This window comes from Pygocentrus nattereri, chromosome 22 (assembly GCF_015220715.1).
Source record: "Pygocentrus nattereri isolate fPygNat1 chromosome 22, fPygNat1.pri, whole genome shotgun sequence".
In the NCBI taxonomy this organism is placed as follows: Eukaryota; Metazoa; Chordata; class Actinopteri; order Characiformes; family Serrasalmidae; genus Pygocentrus; species Pygocentrus nattereri.
Genome location: NC_051232.1, coordinates 29,834,890 through 29,854,439, shown reverse-complemented (window position 1 = coordinate 29,854,439; position 19,550 = coordinate 29,834,890). Strand labels below are relative to the sequence as shown.

The following is a 19,550-nucleotide window of genomic DNA, read 5'->3' as shown; positions in this document are numbered from 1 at the left end:
GCCATATGCATGGAACCAGTGGCATTTCTGCACGACCACAGTTCAACTCAAAGAACTTACAAAAAATTTCAGTGCAGTTTTCTATACTATTTTTTACTATTCAATAAATGGCAGAGCTTCAATCCGACAGCAGTTTCTAAATTTCAAATAGTGCTGCTAACCAGGAGAGAGAAGCTGGTTAGTCTAAGGTGACCAGATTTCTGAAATGACTGAGGGACGTCTCCAGTTCAGTGGTTGAATCATTGAAATATACAGTGTTTTTATCTGTTATCGTCCATAGACAGAGCTGTCTGTAGGGGCTGCGTTTCACATGGCATGTCAATCAGACTGAACATTTTCATACAGTGTGAGTATATAAATCCTAGGTGTTGTCTATGGTCTATGGTCTATTCTAATGTACAGTGTGTCACCAAACAACAGTGTTTCTAAAATTGGGCAGTATACAGCACAACCAGCCAAGTGTGAGCGCCTCAGATGTGTTAGCCACGAAAGTGATTCCCGCTGTCATTGTGCTGCAGAGACTGTTGTTGACAGAGACAGATGAGGAGCACAGGATCAAAACTATGAAGCACACTTTACTTACAGTAGTACAGAACTGCTTTTCTGATATAGAACAAAACCCATTCTTCTCCACTGCAACACTACTTGATTTAAGGAAACTGATGTTACATAGCTAGTAAGATTTGACTGATTTAACTGTGAAGATATATTGCGCTCACACATAGTAACAGCTGCTTGATTCTGAGGAAAGTTACTCGTTATGATAATAGTATCTGTAGTAAATAGTAAATACCATTATCCCAGATACCATTTTCTCAGACCATAAAAATATATGGTCTGAAAAAGTAGTAATAGAAATAAACTGTGAAAAGGTTTTAACCATTTTCTTTATAATGGTTCTCAACAGATTTTCGTTGCTGGATAATAAGTGGCAGATTATTTTCTACAAATAAACAGCCATTTTTCAATGGTGACAAAGGACCAGGGATGGGGGAGCAGCTAAGTAGTGCGCTACTTTTTTAGCTACTACAAACTTTTGTAGCTAATAGCTGTAACCACTACAGTTTTATGAAATGTAGCTATTAGCTGTAGTGCCTACAGATTTTTGTGTAGCTACAGTGATAATTTTGGCTACAGGCTTCAGGCAAACTGCAAAATTGGAACACAGTTGTTAACTGGGCTGGTGGCGAAAACAGAGACTTGCTCTGCTTTGACGTTTAGGTCAGTTGTGGCTGCTTTTCTCGCAACTCAGTCAGGAAACTTTTCCTCAAAAGTAGTTTCTTGCAAAATGTCTCTCAACGTTCAACTTGCAAGGCTGAAGTCACTTTTCATTCACCGGCTTCTTGATCGAATTGGCCCGTTCTTCCTTAAATGGTGCTTGAAGAGGCAGAATATACTGTTGTGCCATTTAAGGTGTATTGGGAAAATTTGAATGAGAAGCTGGTGAAAGTGACTCTGACTTCAGCTTTGCGACTTAGAGACTTTGCGACTTACTGTTAAGGAAGATTATTTCATTTTACCTTCAAATCTAATTCTGCTGTGAAGCCACAACAGGACAGTAAAAAAGACGTGTGTTGCCAATCCCTGACTTTGGCTTTGGTGTTGCTGAAGTTTAACAAAGGTCCCTGAATGTCATGTCTGTACATATCTTGCTGAAATGCTTAAATTGGAGCAGTTTTATTTAAATGATCTAATTAAATGTATTGAATTTATTTAATTAAAGTAGCTAAAGGTAGTCACTACTTTTTCTGGAAAAATAGCTAAATTGTAACTAACTACACATTTTGGGAAAGTCGCTACAAAGTAGCTAGCTACAAATTTTTCAGAAGCTGTCCCAACCCTGCAAAGGACCGACACAATCTACAATTGAAATGTTTAAATGGGTGCACACTGCAGGAATAGAATATAAAATAAGCAAGTTTAATAGTGTGAATAGATGTACTTGCCCACTGACCCCTGACACGTCTTAACAAACTTGGCAGTGTCTTATTTCAGGTGAGGCTAATAAAAGTTCCGCTGTCACTGTGCAAGAACAGACAGAAGATCAGTTTTATGTAAGGAAGCACAAAATGTTTGCAATTAATACATCAGAATTAAACACTGCCCCTATTACCTGACTCAGATAAAACAAAATCACAAAGCATTTTAACAGCTGTCTTCTGTGATTATTGGACTGTAATATGAGTCATTAACAGAAGACCAGTCAAAACAAGACATGATCTGTGGTTCTGTAACACCAAATATGCTATAACTTGACAGTCCCTGCTGGAGCAGGGCTGTAATATTCAGCAGTGAGGACAGCTAAGAATGGTGTGCCACCTACCAGTCAGTACTTGTTAGTGCAAGTGTTATCTACTCTTACTGTCCACCTCTTTATAAGCACCTACTTCTTACTCACTGGCCACTTTATAAATTCCACCTACTTACTACATAAATGTGCAAGCTTTGTGAGTTTCTGGCCAGATATTATTTGGGTGGTGGATCATTCTCAGCACCGCAGTGACCCTGATGTGGTAGTGTTTGTGGTGTTCTGACTGTACAAGATTGACGATTCTAGTGAAGTAGCCAGTCAGTGTAACTATGTCTAAAGAAATTCTAACTTGAAAATGCAGTTTGTGTGAGATGACCTCTTCAGTTCTGTGTTTAACACAGAGACATGTTCGTTGATAACTCTGAATCCGTCCGTATTTGCCTGTTTTTAATGTTCATATAGAGATTCTTTAGCCCTCGGCTGCAAGAGGATGGATCTCTCCAAGGCATCAACCATCACAGATACATGGTGACTGACAACTCTGTGTATATAGGTGCGAGCAATCACTTTATTCACTTAACGGCTTTTGAAATTGATTTGAAATTGATCAGAATTATTCTGTAAATAAAACATGACCAACAGTTTTCTGTCATGACAAATGGTTAATATTCATTTTCTGTCCCTGAGCAGATTGATGTTTAAAAATAAATAGAGATCTTAAAAAAGTAAAAAGAAAAAGCAATTAGATTAAAATAAGGCAAAGAACAAGCAAAAAAATATAACAAATATAAACACGTCATACATGCTCATTATACAGTGGCATCCAAAAGTCAGATCATGCGTAAAATGTTTGCATTTTTATTACGAATTATGTCATCTGCATAACAAGTTGAGTGAAAGTAAATATTTGAAATATTTACATTAATTTTAGAAATTCTTAGTATTTAGTTTGTCCCAGTTTTGTTTTATTAACTGTGCTCTCAAACAGGACTCATGATTAGAGGAAATCCACCTGAGAGTCTGAACACATGAATTAATGGAAGCTATATAGTGGTTGGTGTAGTGTAGTGGGTAACACCTTTGCCTTCTACGCTAGAGACTGGGGTTCAGTCCCCCCTGCCTGAGTAGGCACTATACCAATAAGAGTCCTTGGGCAAGACTCCTAACACTACCTTCACCTACCCATGTAAAAAATTGCAAGTCACTCTGCATAAGAGCAAATGCTTTAAAAGCTCCCTCCCGTGGTGGTTGGCTAGTGTAGTAGTTAACTCCTTTGCCTTCTACGCTGTAGACGGGGGTTCAATCCCCGACCAGGGCAAACACCCTACACTATACCAATAGTGTCCTTGGGCAAGACTCCTAACACCACCTTGGCCTACCTGTGTAAAATGATCAAATTGTAAGTCGCTCTGGATAAGAGCGTCAGCCAAATGCCATAAATGTAAATGTAATGTAAATATAAAACTCTGATCTGACCTTGTTATACAAAGGCCTTATCATAGACACTACGGTTTGAAAATCTAAAACTTACTGTTGTTATTTTCCAGGTTTAAAAAAATCCAGAGTATTAGTCTGGTCTCAGATTTTTTGGACACTCGTCACATTCTGTTTAACACTAATCTAAAGGAGTTTTGTAAAAAAACATTCTCCTAATGTTGGTCAAAGATGTGCTCTAAAAAGGAGTTGAGGAAAAAGTCATTCCTTCAGTGTGGTTCTTTGTTTTTGGTTCTGCAGGGAACTTTGATTGGGTGGGGAACGAGTTCTTGTACAATGCTGGAGCTGGACTGGTCATCAGTAAGGCGGTGGGTTTGACAGGGAAGAGCTCCACTGTAGTGGAACAGATGAAGGCCGTCTTTGATCGAGACTGGTACTCCGCATACACTAAAACTCTGCAACCAAACAAAATTCCTACGTGCAGCACAATCACTGTCTTCCCCAGTTCACTTTTAAAAGGCCAGACGGGTCACGTAGAGCATGGGAATGGCCCGAACACCTCTGTATGAGACACTGAGGCAAGGAGTGGTGGGTCTATATGGGCTTTTTTCATATCAATTTGTTGATTGTGTCATTGCTTACAGATTACATCATTCATTTTATAACACTGACTGCAGTTTGTAATGCCGTTTTTATTTTATAGCTGATTGTCCACAGAACACCAGTGAGGCTTTTTTTTGTTTTAAACCAATTTGGGGGTAAATCTACCCGCTCAATAGACAACACCTAGCACTAATCGAACATGAAGTCAGCTATATATACATTTTTTTATCATCTAAATGAAAATAAAATGACATTGTCACAAACATATTTTAAGCAAATCTTTTGGGCTGGGTTATAGTGCTAAAAAGGACAGGCATCCTTTAATGGCAGAACGATGACAATTACTGTATATAGAGCAGTGAGTTACTGTGATCACTGTATACTCTAATGTATAAGGCATGAAATCCTATTTATTATTATGGGAAGAACATTTATTCAGCTTTGTAATTTATGACCTTGCTTGTTTGTTTGTTTGTTTGTTTGTTTATTTATTTATTTATTTATTTATTCATTCATTCATTCATTCATTCATTCATTTGAAGTCTCATTAAATGTTACCAGCATCATTTTAATAATTATATAAGTCTGTTGAGATGAGAAGCCATTCTCTTTGCAAGTATGTGGCTGTTTTTATACTGCACATTATGTATACATTTTTATACTTCGGTGTACTGTATGTCATTCATATTATGTGTTTTATAACAAATTGGGATTTATTACATCAAAGGAAAGATGCTTCTCACTGTTGGAATGTAGCACTAAGCAACTTTATTTCAACATAAATTTAGGGCAAATTTCAGACAGTAGATCCTTTTATTCCCAAACAGAATGTGCTTCATTTTTGTCAGCATTAATCTGAGACATTTCAGTGATGATGCCACTTTTATTTTAATTGATTAAGAGAAAAAAACGTAATTGAATCCCTGACCTTGCATTGTTGATTGCACTGGACTAGCTTTGCTGATCAGTCCGTTTAAATGATGGGAAATCAGCATGACTGTTTTTTGATTTTAAGCAGATGTTAACGTCGAATCATTTCTGTCTTGCTGTTGAGCACATACATATTTTACAATTATGTTGAGAACAGAGACTATATTTTTCTATCTGTTTTCTTTGACCAGAGAAGTGCATTTCATGTAGCCACTTTGTTGGCCATTTTAGTAACTTCTTTATCATTACTTCTTTTTTTTTCCAGAAGGAAATTTATATTTTTATATTGCACTATGTTCTACTTTCTTTATGCTCATCTGAAAAAAAGTGTGTGAGTAGCACATACCAAAGGTTTGAGATAAGTGTTGTTATTCATTCATAACTAGTTAAATTCTATATGTAAACGATTCATAGAATGAAGACAAAACTGCTGCTGCTCTGGTCCAGGTCTCAGAATATTTTAAGAGTGTTTTAGCTCACTCTGCCATCTTCTGGTGATCTTGCTATGATTGTTTTGCTGTAGTGGTAGGAACCAGACGTTGAAGAGTTTAATGCCCCTGCAGGTGTTTTTTTTTTTCACAGAATGATGATACATTCATCACCTGACATCTGAGACCACAGGGAAGAAAGTTAGATAAAGTTTTCCCAAATAAAACTTTTTGTTAACATTAATTATATTATAATAATTATAATAATCAAGAATTTAAAGAAATCTGAGTCACTCAGACCCTGTTTACACCTGGTATTAACATCTGTCTTGAGTGATCTGATCATAAGTAGACAGTGAGACATATAGCCATTTACACCTGGCACTTTCATGAGTCTCAAATGCGTCTTTAGTGACCACATGTAATTGGATTTTGTGACAGGAGAAAGGGGACCACCCTCATTTATAACAGCAATCTCTTGCTGTGTTTGTTATTAGATACAAATTTCTATGTGAGTCCTTGTTCGTGTTAATGTAAGGGCTGGTGCTGTAGTTTACGTTGCATGGATTGCTAACAAAACTTGTAAGGAAATTTGAGAGGAGCCATAAAAAATGAACTACACAGCTACTCTCTGCCCTGCTGTGATGACTCAGCTGATTAATGCTGATATTTGCAGCACCTGCAATGCACTGAGCCACTTTAGAGTTCATGCTACAATTGTTATGTGGTCATAGGTTCCCCTGACTGCCTCCGAAGCTGGTTCGGGTGATCAGTGATCTCTGAGATGCATTTTAGCCCATTTATACTTTGTACTTAGTGCTCTCCAATAAGTACAACCAGGACAGATGTTAATATCACGTGTAAAGGGGGCCAAAGTTTCTCTGCAGTGAACCATTGTACACCAAACCACTCTGAATATCTTTATTTACATCTCAACCATTGAAATATGTTGAAATTCAGAAAAATTTCCCTTTAAGTGGGCGATAATTTACAAATGCACTGAGGCCAAAAATCAAAGCTATATGGGCCGTTTGTGCTGCTGTACACTGCAGATATGGCCCATCCTTATGGGGTAATATAAAAAAAATTCTTAATTAATTTTTTTACATGTGTAACTGTTTTTGAGAATTAATTTAAAAGCACCATATTTTGATTTTAAAAAGAAAATTATTTTTTTTCACTGGGATCCAGTCTATAAATGTCTGTCAAGAATAAATGCACACTTAAAAAAGTGACAAAGATAGTTTTCAGCTCAATAATTGAAACTAACTAGCCAGTATACAACATGAGTGCTCTTCAGTCAAATAAGAATTTAAAGTAAATAAAAGCTTAGATATCCCCAGACAGCTACTGTGATTCCTATTAAATTAGACGTCTGTGCAATAGAAAAATTAAAAGAAATATTTGCCCAGCGTGAGTACATGAGAGGATGGGTTATGTTCCATATTTAATGCTGCCATCCAAGGTTTTACTCAGATTCCTCCATAATAGTGCAAATCAGTGCACAAGCACACCAGCCATTATCAGACGCTTCCGACTTGCACTGCTGCATTGTTTTTATTTAACACCAGCCTTAATTTATTTCAACATGCAAAATATCTTCATGTTATATGTAGAATGTCAAATAATGCCTTTAACTAAAGCAAGACAACAAAGAGAATGTGTGGTGAGGAGCTGCTCTGTGGCCCCCCATCATGCTAAATGTCAAAAGTTACACAGTTTTCGCATGAGAGCTTCTTGCATGTTCTGCCTTCTTAAACTGTAGAATTTTCTGGGCGACCACACAAACTCTATAAAGCCACTCCAGGGCTGCCAACTCTCTCTCACCTCTGAGTTAGCACACAGAGATTTTCAAAATCAACCATGAATGTTAAAACCTCCTTTTTAAAACAGACGCTGAAAAATTCTTTTCGAAATAGCGGAAGAAGAACTGAAGTTTTTGAATCTCTCAGAGTTGGCAGCCCTGCAAGTTAATGTGTATTCAAAATAACTTTGGTAATGTCATAGAAGAAGAAATGGTTTGCATTTGTATTCCTAATAAAAAGAAAACTTTCTCTGTTAAAAAGGAAAAAAAAGAAGTACTTGTGATCAATTGTTTTGTTTGTTTTTCATGACTAACTTCATTAACAGGTCTCATGTTCTCCTTCACATTCTAAAAAGCAACTGACCACTAAATGAGCTGCAGTGTGTAACGATGGGGAGCGATGTTGAGGCGGACGCATGTGCGGAGACAAGCGAGATTTATTATGGGCAAATCCAAAACCAGGGTCAAGACAGAGAACACAATACAATCCATCCAAACATCAAACATATCAAACAACAAAGACCAGCCACCACAGGGGAAAACACAGGGCTTAAATACAAGAGGCCTAACGAGGGTCAGATGGAAACACAGGTGGTAACAATCAGGGGAGGAGTCAGACAACAAGGGGGTTGGACTGAACCAAAACAAAAGCACATGGAAGATCAAAAGGTAAACAAAAAGCACATGGGGGAGTGGGAGGAGCCAATCGTGACACAGTGATCTTTATCATCATATATCTGTCCTCTGGAGAACAGTTGTACATAGACCTCACCTCCAACTTCACGGCAGAGACGCTCACTAAGTGACTGGGTTGTTGACAGTGACCAATAACCACATGATGCCTATTCTTATACAGCCGTGCTCCAACAGCGGTTGAAGTACTGCCAAATCCTGGAGGATCTGAACATGTAGACTCCTCTGACAGGTGTTGTGAAGATACCTATAGCGGAATGAAAATCAGAGTGACACTGTGAAAGCTTCAAAGGAGCCGTCCACATAAAATAGTAATAATATGTACGTTTCCGTGACAAAATCATGGAATTTCAACATGGATCCTGCTCTTTATAGCATATGTACATATATATTTCTGTTGTATTTTGATGTAATCCATTCAGCTCTAACCTTCTCTCTATAACTTTAATAGCAAGGGCCAGATTTATTACACACTTCTATTACCTAAGAACAGCTTAACCAGTTTGCACTGAAGTCTCTGTAGTTACTGAATAATAAACCTTAGTTTGTAATAAGCCAGGGGTTTTAATGGGTTAATTAATAGTAAGTTAGATATTACATGTCTTTTTCTGTCTTTTTTTATTATTATTTATTTAATGTGATCCATGTTGCCAGCTAATTCAGAAGGCTAGCCAGCCCTGTACTAAGACCACCGTTGATTAGACTAAAGCAAAGCGACCTACCGCTTTAGCTGTAAGACATGCTTAATTAACATTATACTGTGTAAGACTTTAGTATTTGGAGACGTATCTGGTGGAAATGTGTAATTGAGCGCATCACAGGCTGCGTTTTGGAACCCTTTTTTGAGCGAGTGAATCTGAGGACTGCAGGCGGGTTGGGAGAGTGTTAAGAGAACTCTGGTGGGTAAAGGACGTCTTCTGAAGACGTGAGCGATTGTTGTAACTATGTCATCATATCTTCATCAGTATAATGTTGGTTTAACATCTGACACCTAAACATCGACCTGAACCTTCTTTTTGAGCCTGTGCGTGTGACGTTAACATGTGAAGATGTATGACGTGGTCTGAAAAACCTCCCACCAAATCTGGTCTGACGCCTCTGACTTTGAATATTAAATGATTATTTTAGGCTTTACAGGCAGCAGTGCACAGCAGTGCACGCTCTCTGTATATTAGTATTTTAGTTTGTGTCTTCTGACTTTGTAATGCGACTTCTTTCAGTTTGAACCAAATGCTGCTGAAGAAGAAAAAAATATATGTGAATATGCATATGAATATTGATGAAGATGAAGGCCATCAAACTGGCTTTCAAACTGTGGGTCACGACCCATTAATAGGTCGCAATGTGGGTGTGAGTGGGTTGCGACCTACAGTTTTAAAGCCACTGGCCTACTCTGTTAGCTAATGTAGAATGGCTGCAGTTACTCTATGCAGATAGTGTCCAGTCTTATCCACACAGGGCTGGTATGGCTGCAGGTTTCCACTCCAACAAAACAGGAGCTCACCAGATTCTGCTTGTTCATTCACGGCAGCAGGTGTGCTCCTGCTTCATTATAATGAAAACCTGCAACCATTCTGGCCCTTTGTGGATAAAATTGGACACGCGTGCACTACAAGAATTGGCTTACAGTATCTTCCCTCCCTTCTACAGTACTGTGCAAAAGTCTTAGGCACCCAAGATACATTTTAAAAATCTATTTATTTGTGTAGTTTGTGTTTATTTGCTGAGAAAAGTGTTAATATTTAAATAAACAAAATTTGTAGAAAATTAATTAATAATGATTTTGTTATACATTCAGTAAATTGAGCTCATGATGTAATTGATGATATTAACGAGTCTCTGTGGCGGCTGTGAAGGTGTCAGGGAAAAATATGGACCCAAGAAATTCTTGTTACTTTTTATTGTTTTTATGTTTATTTGAATTATGAATACGACTTTATTCTAATGTATATTGTATATTGTGATAAACTCACTGCTGAGGTAAACTGTTTAAAAATTTGCTTGGATGCCTAAAACTTTCACACAGTACTGTATGTGTCTATGTATATATACATAGACACATACAGTACTGTGTGAAAGTCATTATATACATATATATATATATATATATAATGAAACTGTATCAGTGAAATCAGTGACAGGAACAAATATGAAATGTTTTACATTGTACTTTTCTTGTCTTCTTCAGTAGGAATGTATTGTAGTGGGAGCTTTTAGGTTCTTTAGCTACCGCATGGTAAGGTAAATTCCACTCATCTTTTTTTAAAGAACAGAATCACGTTACAGATTATGGGGTTTTGGAGGAACATTCAGCTGTTTGTTGTTGTGCAGTGGTGAATGTTACCTGTGTCTGGATTATAAACGTTACCAGTGTTCACAAACACATTAGTGTATTTCAGACTAATCTGAGTGTTGGAGGGTCCAGTAGTCATAGAAGCTAAGATGTAATGAAAAGTTTTTTTAAAAAATCCAAAAAGGACAGGATGTGAAAAGCAGTAATTTGAAAATGTACTTTGACCTGTAATCAAAGAGAAGCAGTACAAAGATAAGATATTTAATTTTTAACCTTAGCAACCCCATTAGGTATATTACCCTCTACTGAGTAACCAAACAAGGGGCCGGACTGCGATCAAAACAAAAAGCACGTGGACTAGACCAAAACACAACACGAACACATGGACAGGACAGGGAGGGGCCAATCGTGACAGTAAATCTCATTTACATACATTAATGCTATTGATATTGAAGGTGCAATAGTAAAAACAGCCTGAACAGTTTTAAGCGATAAAGAGAAGTTAGACAATGGTCATGCAAAAAGCAATATGACATAAAACCACACAAATGTTCTAAGAAAATAAAATACAAGGAAAAGTGTAGCGTATGGGTCCTTTCATACCTCTGAACATGTTATTACAGATGTTTGGGCTGACAAAAATATAGATATGAATGCCTTTTCCAAAATACATTTAAGATTTGTTACACTTGGTAAAAGTTTAAACAAGTTTATTTATATATATATATATATATATATATATATATATATATATATAGTACATTTGTATTACTAAATAATAAGCCTTAATAATAATAATAGTAAGTATGTGAGAAGACTGGTACATATTAAATACCTAGCATAAGTACCTGTTAAACATGTAGTTTAAGTATTTATTAAATACCAAATATTTAATGTTTCTACTTAATAATAAATCACGTCTTGTATTATATCATATTAATTATATCAATATTTTTTAATAAATAAATTTGTGATTTCTTGAGTTGTACAAACAAACCTTGAAGAAAACTTGCCCAAGAATTGTCTGAGATTCTCAGAAAGTGACCTTATACGCATATACTGTATGTGTGGATACTCAGATGATACCTCAGAGATAAATTCTTTACATGTTGTTTTGAAAATGAATGCAAATAAAATAGAATTGCTTTAGAGATTTGAGAATTAGACACATTTCCAAACCATAAATGAATTAATAACACAGAAACAATAAGTATGGACATGAATGAAGGAAAAATGTTAATGTCAAAATTATTTAATAATTTGTGTTGTCTCTCTGCACGTTGTATCAGTGCTGGCTCAACACTACAGGTTTTTCATTTTCATTGTTTTTTAATGAATAACTTCAATGGCCTAAGGTGCCCTTTTCACATTGTGAAAAGCAGCTGACCGCTGAATGTGTTGTGGTAATTTACATTATCAAATATCTGTGTGTTAGGATACAGTTGTACATAGACCACATCTCCCACTTCCAAAAGCAGAGATGCTCCATTGGTAGTGCCCACTCTGTGGCTGGGTTGTTTACAATAACCAACAACCACATGACGTCCATTCTTAAAAAGCCGTGCTCCAACACCGACTGAAGTACTACCGTTTCCACTAATGGAGAATCTGAACATGTAGACTCCTCTGACAGGTGCTGTGAAGATGCCTGTAGGAGAAAGAAAATGAGTGACACTTTAAGTGTAAGCACTTAAAAGGAGCCGTCTGTCCAAAATAACAATATTGCAGTGATTCTTCAGGTTTATTCTGGCCAGGTGAGGATGTTCTCTAGCTGCTTATCACAAGCATAATCTTTAGTCTGCTAAACGTAAGTAAGTTACAAGTCAGATCTATAAGATGTTTCGCATCTAAAAACTTGAGTTGTGTGGTACGAAAGGGACTCCAGTCTTCTATGAAGCTTGTCCAAGCTGGCAACTGTTGAAGAACCATAGTTAGGTCCATTTTGTCTAATTATTTCTTTTGTTACGTTAATTTTTTAAGGTTTCCCACAGCTGCTACTTAAGCCATATGCAGCCTAAAGTAGGGTGCCCAAACAGGGGACCAGAGTGCATTGTTTGCAGTGGGCTGACGAGAAAAATGACAAAACAGTATACAAAAGAAGGAAAATGGCAGATGCATTTCAAGTTGAGTTTTTGAAAAAATTTCACACACTATATTTATTACTAAAATGCTTAAAAATACACAATTTTATTACTAATAATTTAATATAATATAAAAATATGTTTGAGATTCTTGTGGGCCAGTTTTGGGCAGCAGTGGCCTCAGCAATGTGTTGTGTATCCAGGATGTTTATCCTGAAATACCACACCAGCTTACAGCAGACACATGCAGTTACTCTCCCATTAGTTTCTTCTGAGAAAGAAGCATGAACAGGAAGGAAAAACAAGACTGGAAGTCACTGGGAACACATGTGAATTGTCTGTTCGGATTGGCTCCTGAAGGAAGTGCAGTGATGCTGTGCGACTAGAGCCAAATTTGTGTCAATTGCGTAACCTTGTATAAAATGTCCTGACAAGCGGTCAAATGTCTTAAAGTGATATATCCATATGCTGTCCTCTTCCGCCTTAAATATCCACCAGGAATTTCTATTCGTGACAAAATGTTAAAGGGAATAATGAGTTCCTCAGTATTTTTCTCCGTTTTTTTAAAGAAAATAATCAGATTATAGATTTTAGGGCTGACTGTGTGTAGTTGTGCCGTGGTGAACAGTACCTGTTTCTGGATTGTAAGCTTTACCAATGTTCACAAAGATGTTAGTGTACTTCAGCGTAAAATCAGTGTTGAAGGGTCCAGTTGTTGTAACGGCTTCTTCAGTGGAGAGCGATGCTGAAAAAGCTATTTTATCTGTGAATAATAATGATGATGATGATAATGAGTAAATGAGCATTATAGAAAATTAACCTTGCTTGCTCAACTCAGGCTGCTACCAGAAGCCAGAGGTTACATCAGTGGTTCCCTGTATTGCATAGTCATAGTCCAAAAGAATAGCTACTGATTTGCCAGCTTGCCTCTACATCATTGCTCTGCATTGGTCATAAAACCCTCTTAATGTATCATGAAATCTCATAGTCCCAATCACAGCCATGCTACCTGGGCCAGGTTGTGGTAAGGGTTAATTCTGGATGTATTTATGTTTTAAACATATTTGTTATTTTGGATATTCCATTGAAAAAATATTTTTAAAATATTTCAAAATTTCCAGATATAATATTCAAAATAGCATCAGATTTTGTCTGAAAATATATGTAAATATGAAGAAATAAGTGCAGGAATATTTAGAAGTGAGGAAATTTCACGACTGGACTTGCTGCACAGGTGGCGTCCGATCACGGTACCACGCTGGAATTCACTGAGCTCCTGAGAGTGACCCATTCTTTCACTAATGTCTGTAGAAGCAGTCTGCAGGCCTAGGGGCTCGGCTTTATACACCTGTGGCCATGGAAGTGATTGGAACGCCTGAACTCATTGATTTGGATGGGTGAGTGAAAACTTTTGGCAATATAGTCTATATTAAAGTCTAAATTTTTCACTTGTTTCTAAACAGGTTAAAAGACTAAATGATGGTGTAACTGGTCTGCAATAGTACATTAAGCTTTACCTGTCAATAATTCCTGGAAATTGGAACTTGGTTTTTCTTGGGCCATTAAAAAAAATACATTCAGCATATTGAGACATGCATATTTAAAAAAAAATAGCACTTACATTCATTCTCCCTGCTCAGCTCGCTCACTTGACTCTCAATGATGTTCGCTCTAATTTGCAGAGTTTTCAGCTCCAGAGCCTGACCTGACATTCCATACAGATATTGTTAAAGAGACATTGCACACTTTTTGTGGTACAATGTCTCTTAGATTGACACTGCAGTCACTCTGTGTGTATACAGTGTATATTTTACCTTCTGTCTCTCTTTTCAGTTCCTCCATTTGTTTCTCACTGGCCTTCAGTCTGATTTCTGCTACGAGAACTTTAAAACAGACACAACACACCAGCTACAAAGATGTGGAATCTCAATTTTGAATTAACTGCAATGTAATCACTTAGCTGTACCTTCGTTCTGCTTCTTCAGTTCCTCCAGCTGTTTCTCCACAGCGTTCATCCGGTTCTTTGTGTATTTCAGCTCCACACTTTGTTCTGCAAGTTTAGTGCTCAGCTCTCTCAGCACTGTATGAATATCAGGTTGGCAGGGTTGTTGGTCAGAGACGGTTGCCTCAGTTCTTCGAGCTTCGTTTTTGATGCTCTCTTCATCTCTGTAGTGAAGCTGATCAACGACCTCCTTACCGCTCATTACCACACCACAGCACAGCAACACCAGCACAGCTACAGAAGACGTCATTCTCTTCTCTTCTCTTCTCTTCTCTTCTCTTATCTTCTCTTCTCTTCTCTTCTCTTCTCTTCTCTTCTCTTCTCTTCTCTTCTCTTCTCTTCTCTTCTCTTCTCTTCTCACTGCCAGTGTGCTTTCCTCTTACGTTCTAAAGCGTGGGAAGTTTCTTCTGAGGAAAATATGTTGCTTGCCATATTATCAGGACATGTTCTTTCACACATCTTATGACATACAGCTGAGTAAATATTACAATGCCTACCGGGTTATTCTTATCTTGCAATATCGGTTGTTCGTTTAACCAGCAAGTGTTGTTGATCATGCAACCCAAATTTTTACAAATTCATGTTTAAGGTAATACTTATAATAAACAATCAAATACATTTGAGATTTAGTAAGGCACACTTGTGCTGTGCAAAAGTCAGGAGCCACCGTTTATTTACCATCCACTCAAAACAGCTGTTAAGTTTAAAGGTATTCATTTTCCAGCATCTGGACAAAAGCAGAAAAACTGAATGTCTGAATATCAAATTTGATCAATATTTAGTGTGCCCACTCTTTGCCTTCATCACAGCTTGCATGCTATTTTCTGGTTCTCACAAAACACATTTAATGATGTTAAGGGCTGGGCTCTGGGGTGGCCAGCTCGATATTCACCAGCAGCTTCTTTGTTTTATTTTCAAGTGTTCTTCTTTTCTTAGTAAGGGCTTTTAGATTGACTTGACTTCCACGCATCCTTTCAGAGTCATAGTGTTGAGTTGTCCTCCCACAGTGGAAGAATGGACTGAAACACCTGTGGATTTTTCAGATCTGACTCAAGAGTGGAGCTTGATTTTTTTCCCCTCTCTTAAAGATGAAAGGTTTAAGTGCTGTTTGTTAGAAGGGGACAGTGTTGGTGGTCTATCAGGTCTTTCAGGTGGTTGTTAGGCATCCCATTTTCTCTGTTTCTTTTAATAACATTTGAACTCGTGTTTTGGAAACTTGTTTTCCTTTGTTTTTCCCTTTATTTATGCAAGTAGATTGTCTTATATCTTCTCAGAATAACTTCTTAAATGGCCAGGGTTTTATTTCATTCATTCATGGCATTTGGCAGACACTTTTATCCAGATCAACTGAAAATGTGGTTATCTTTAGGTAGGTGAAGGTAGTGTTAGAGGTCTTGCCTAAGGACTCTTATAGTGTAGGGTACTAGCCTAGGTGGGGGGGGATGAACCCCAGTCTACAGTGTAGAAGGCAGATGTGTTACCCACTACACTATACCAAATACATCATTGCACACTTCTCTAACCTAAGAATATCTTAGCCAGTTTGCACTGAAGTCCTTATAGTTATTGAATAATAAGCCTTAGCACATAATAAGCCTGAGATTTTATGGGGTTAATGTACATTTTGATGGAAACTGATTAAATCACTCACTTTAGCATAATACCATACATGCAGCAATAAACACATGCAAGAAGATTTCAGGATTTTATTTTATTTTAATCTCAGCTGGCTTTTGATCGAGTTGTATGTAGTCCATGCAGTCCATATATGGACATTAAGCTGCAAATATGTTAATAGATTTTGTGATGTCACAAACAATGCACAAACATATCCATGTGTTGAGCCTACTCGCCATGAGGATATTCATTACTGAATCATCAAACTGGAATATTGTGTTAGACTGGATGACTAACGGCTAATGGTTCTCCGCTGGATAGCCAGTGTTCTTTAAACATTGTTCATTGTTCAGGGTCTGTTATGCTGTAGGACTGTTCTGTTTAACTGGCCTCAACAACATTCACCGCTGATGCCGATACCAAGACGTATTGTAGGTAAGTGTGAATATCTTTACATTTATCACTCTGCACAGCCACAGTGAAGAGTGGGAGATTATAAACCACAACTCTCCAGTTCACAAACCGATTACGTTCTCCATGCCTGATTAATTTCGCAAATATTCATCGCAGGAATATGAGTAAAGGAAGGAAACAATGTTTATGGATTGCAAATGTAACAATACTGTTAATATAAATCTGAGAGACATGAATTAACCAACCCCACCTGGGTAAGCACCCTATACCACACCAATAAGAGTCCTTGGGCAAGACTCCTAATATGCCGTAAATGTAAGTATTTGCTGTTCCTTTACTCGTTCAAGGGCCCACATCTCAGTTCACATCCCCGTCCATATATGTAAACTAAGTTGCAGTTAATTGGTTCAGTAATGTAATGAAAGCAAACACAGCCTGCAGCAGAAAATTGGCTTCACTGTGGTGATGCTCATAAGAGGCGTGGACCTGTTTTTTCTGTAAAGCTGCTTTGTGACAACCTTGTTGTAAAAAGCGCTATATAAATAAACTTGAATTGAACTTGAATTGAATTAGCTCTGCCCAGTTATGCTGAAGTTATAAGGAGTGTTTCAGCATTTTCTGCTTTCTAAATGATCCACAATACAGGGCAGCCAGTCAGAACAGAGACCATTTACGTATATTTCAGTAACAATAACAGCCTGTTTAATTGTGAGGGATAAAGAGAGAAATCAATATTGATCCCAAACATCATAGAAATGTAGGATACACTGGTTTGCACTGGTCTATAGTTGCAATTTGGGATGCTGAAGAATATTTCTCCTGTAAACTACATGTATATTTCTGTTATTTCCACTGCAGGGCTGGACATGTCCACCTGAAGTTTCTTCCAGGCACGACACTCTTGAAGGGGAGTTCCACCAGTTTTTCAAAAGTTCTCTATAAATAAACAGATAAGCTGCAGGTGTGTAGTTGAATAGAGTGGGCCCACAAGGTAGGAGTGTCTAATAGAGTGGACAGTGAGTGTTTAAAAACTCCAGCAGCACTCCTTTATCTGATCCACTCATACCAGCACAACACACACTAACACACTACCACCACTTCAGTGTTACTGCAGTGCTGAGAATAATATACACACACACACACACACACACACACACACACACACACACACACACACATATATATATATATATATATATATATATATATATATATATATATATATATATATAAACAATATACAGCACATTCTCCATTGTCTGAAAAACCCTTCCACAATGCCACAAGTCCCTTGGTTCTATATAGAACCGTTTTCTTTACTAAACAACCCTTGAAAAACCATCTTTTAGAAGTGTGTAGTTGTGCAGTGGTGAACATTACCTGTATTTGGATTGTAGGCTTTGCCAATGTTCACGAAGACATTAGCATACTTCAGCGTAAAATCAGCATTGAAGGGTCCAGTAAATGTATTGCTTTCAGCGGTAGAAAGAGATTCTGAAAAGTCTATGTTGTCCGCGATAGAGATAGAGAATATAGTAATCATGAGCAAATAAGCATGAGAAAACATTACTCGCCCCATTGAACCTACTACGAGAAGCCATAACTCAGATCAACTACAATTTTAAGTCAGTTGTCTGCATAGCGCTTTTTTACATTCTGTCAACTTAATTTAGTTAGAACTTCTCATAAATGACCTAATTCACTAGTGTATGTAGGTTAGATGTACAGAATACAGTTCAAGTTACTCCGAGAAACAGTGAATGTGTTTGCCTCAGGCAGTCACACCACAGGTAACAGGTGTTCTTTATCGGAGCATGAGGAACGGGTTACACTGAGGTAATTCAGCTTTACATTCTTCCTTTTCTCAAGTTTATGACTTGAGTGGCGTAGCTGTCTAACTGCATATAAACATAGAGATCATGAGTTCAACTATCAGTGACGCCTCGGCCCTGGTCAGAGCTGGGGGCTTTGTGTGATGGGGCTGTGATAGTTTTATTTATTTATCTGTTTATTTTATTTGACTTTTATTTAACCAGGGTAGTCACACTGAGATCAAAAATGTCCTTTACAAGTCAGCCCTGGCCAAGAAGGCAGCACACAAAACAATCAACAAAGAAACGACATCACCACACCCAACAAAATAGTAATACAGAATGATCAACATGAGTCCAATCAGTGCAACGTTGTCTTTGAAGTATGCCTATACCAGATATCACCATAATCTAAAATAGTTTAAAAGGTAGATTGTTTTGTGCTTGTGAAGCAAAGCAAAAACTATAAAAATGATAAAAAATAAAATCACAACTTTAACTTCTTTATCAGTTGTAATTCAAAGGGCAGGTTATCATGTAATGTCACGATTGGCCCCTCCCAGTCTCCTCATGTGCTTGTATTTACCTTTGTCCTGTCCATGTGCTTGTGTTTATTTCCTGGTCTTCCATGTGTGTTTTATTTTGGTTTTTCTGTCCTGCCCCCTTGTTTGGTTACTCCGCCCCTGATTGTTCCCACCTGTGTTTCCACCTGTGTCTTGTGATCCCTTGTTAGCCCTTATATAGCCCTGTGTTTGCCTTGGTCTGTGTTGGTCTTTGTTGTTTGTTGGATGTACTGTTTGATTGTGTTTGACGTTCTGTTTCATTCTTCTTTGAGGTTCTGTGTTTCTGTTTGTCATGTCTGTCCCGCGATATCTCCATGTTGGTTGTATGACCCTGTACTATTCCGACCCTGACCCTGGATTTCCCAGAAATAAATCTCGCTTGACTCAGCACATGCGTCCGCCTCCTTGCTCCATGTCACATGTAACATGAAACCCAAGTATTTATAAGATGAAAAACTAATTCTATGGTTTGCCCAGCAGTGTGTACATTGTTGGCAAAGATGATCTCTGTATTAAGTTTTTAAGGAATAACATATCACTGCTGTCGGAACAAAACCTTGTATCTCCAAAATGGTAACTTTACAGGAGAAGGAAAAAACATATATTACTTTTAGTGTATGTCAATG

The 19,550-nt window shown here is 37.5% G+C and overlaps 2 protein-coding genes across 5 annotated transcripts in view; one reads left to right on the top strand and one right to left on the bottom strand.

Moving 5' to 3' along the window:
- LOC108429263 (inactive phospholipase D5) overlaps positions 1-7,708 on the top strand; it is a 69,878-nt gene extending 62,170 nt beyond the window's left edge. For all 4 annotated transcript variants that reach the window (XM_017700901.2, XM_037532605.1, XM_037532606.1 and 1 more), the window contains 2 exons: positions 2,714-2,804; positions 3,986-7,708. In XM_017700901.2, coding sequence (XP_017556390.1) covers positions 2,714-2,804; positions 3,986-4,254 — 360 coding nt within the window. In that variant the 3' untranslated portion in view covers positions 4,255-7,708. The remainder of the gene's footprint in view (positions 1-2,713; positions 2,805-3,985) is intronic.
- A 3,704-nt stretch (positions 7,709-11,412) lies between these two features.
- On the bottom strand, positions 11,413-14,899 carry LOC119262091 (cerebellin-2-like). The gene is made up of 5 exons (XM_037533075.1): positions 14,484-14,899; positions 14,332-14,400; positions 14,139-14,222; positions 13,149-13,280; positions 11,413-12,084 (listed from the first exon to the last, which is right to left on the bottom strand). The coding sequence occupies exons 1-5, from the start codon at positions 14,767-14,769 to the stop codon at positions 11,801-11,803; spliced, it is 855 nt and encodes a 284-aa protein (XP_037388972.1). The 5' UTR covers positions 14,770-14,899; the 3' UTR covers positions 11,413-11,800.
- Positions 14,900-19,550: the final 4,651 nt, after the last annotated feature.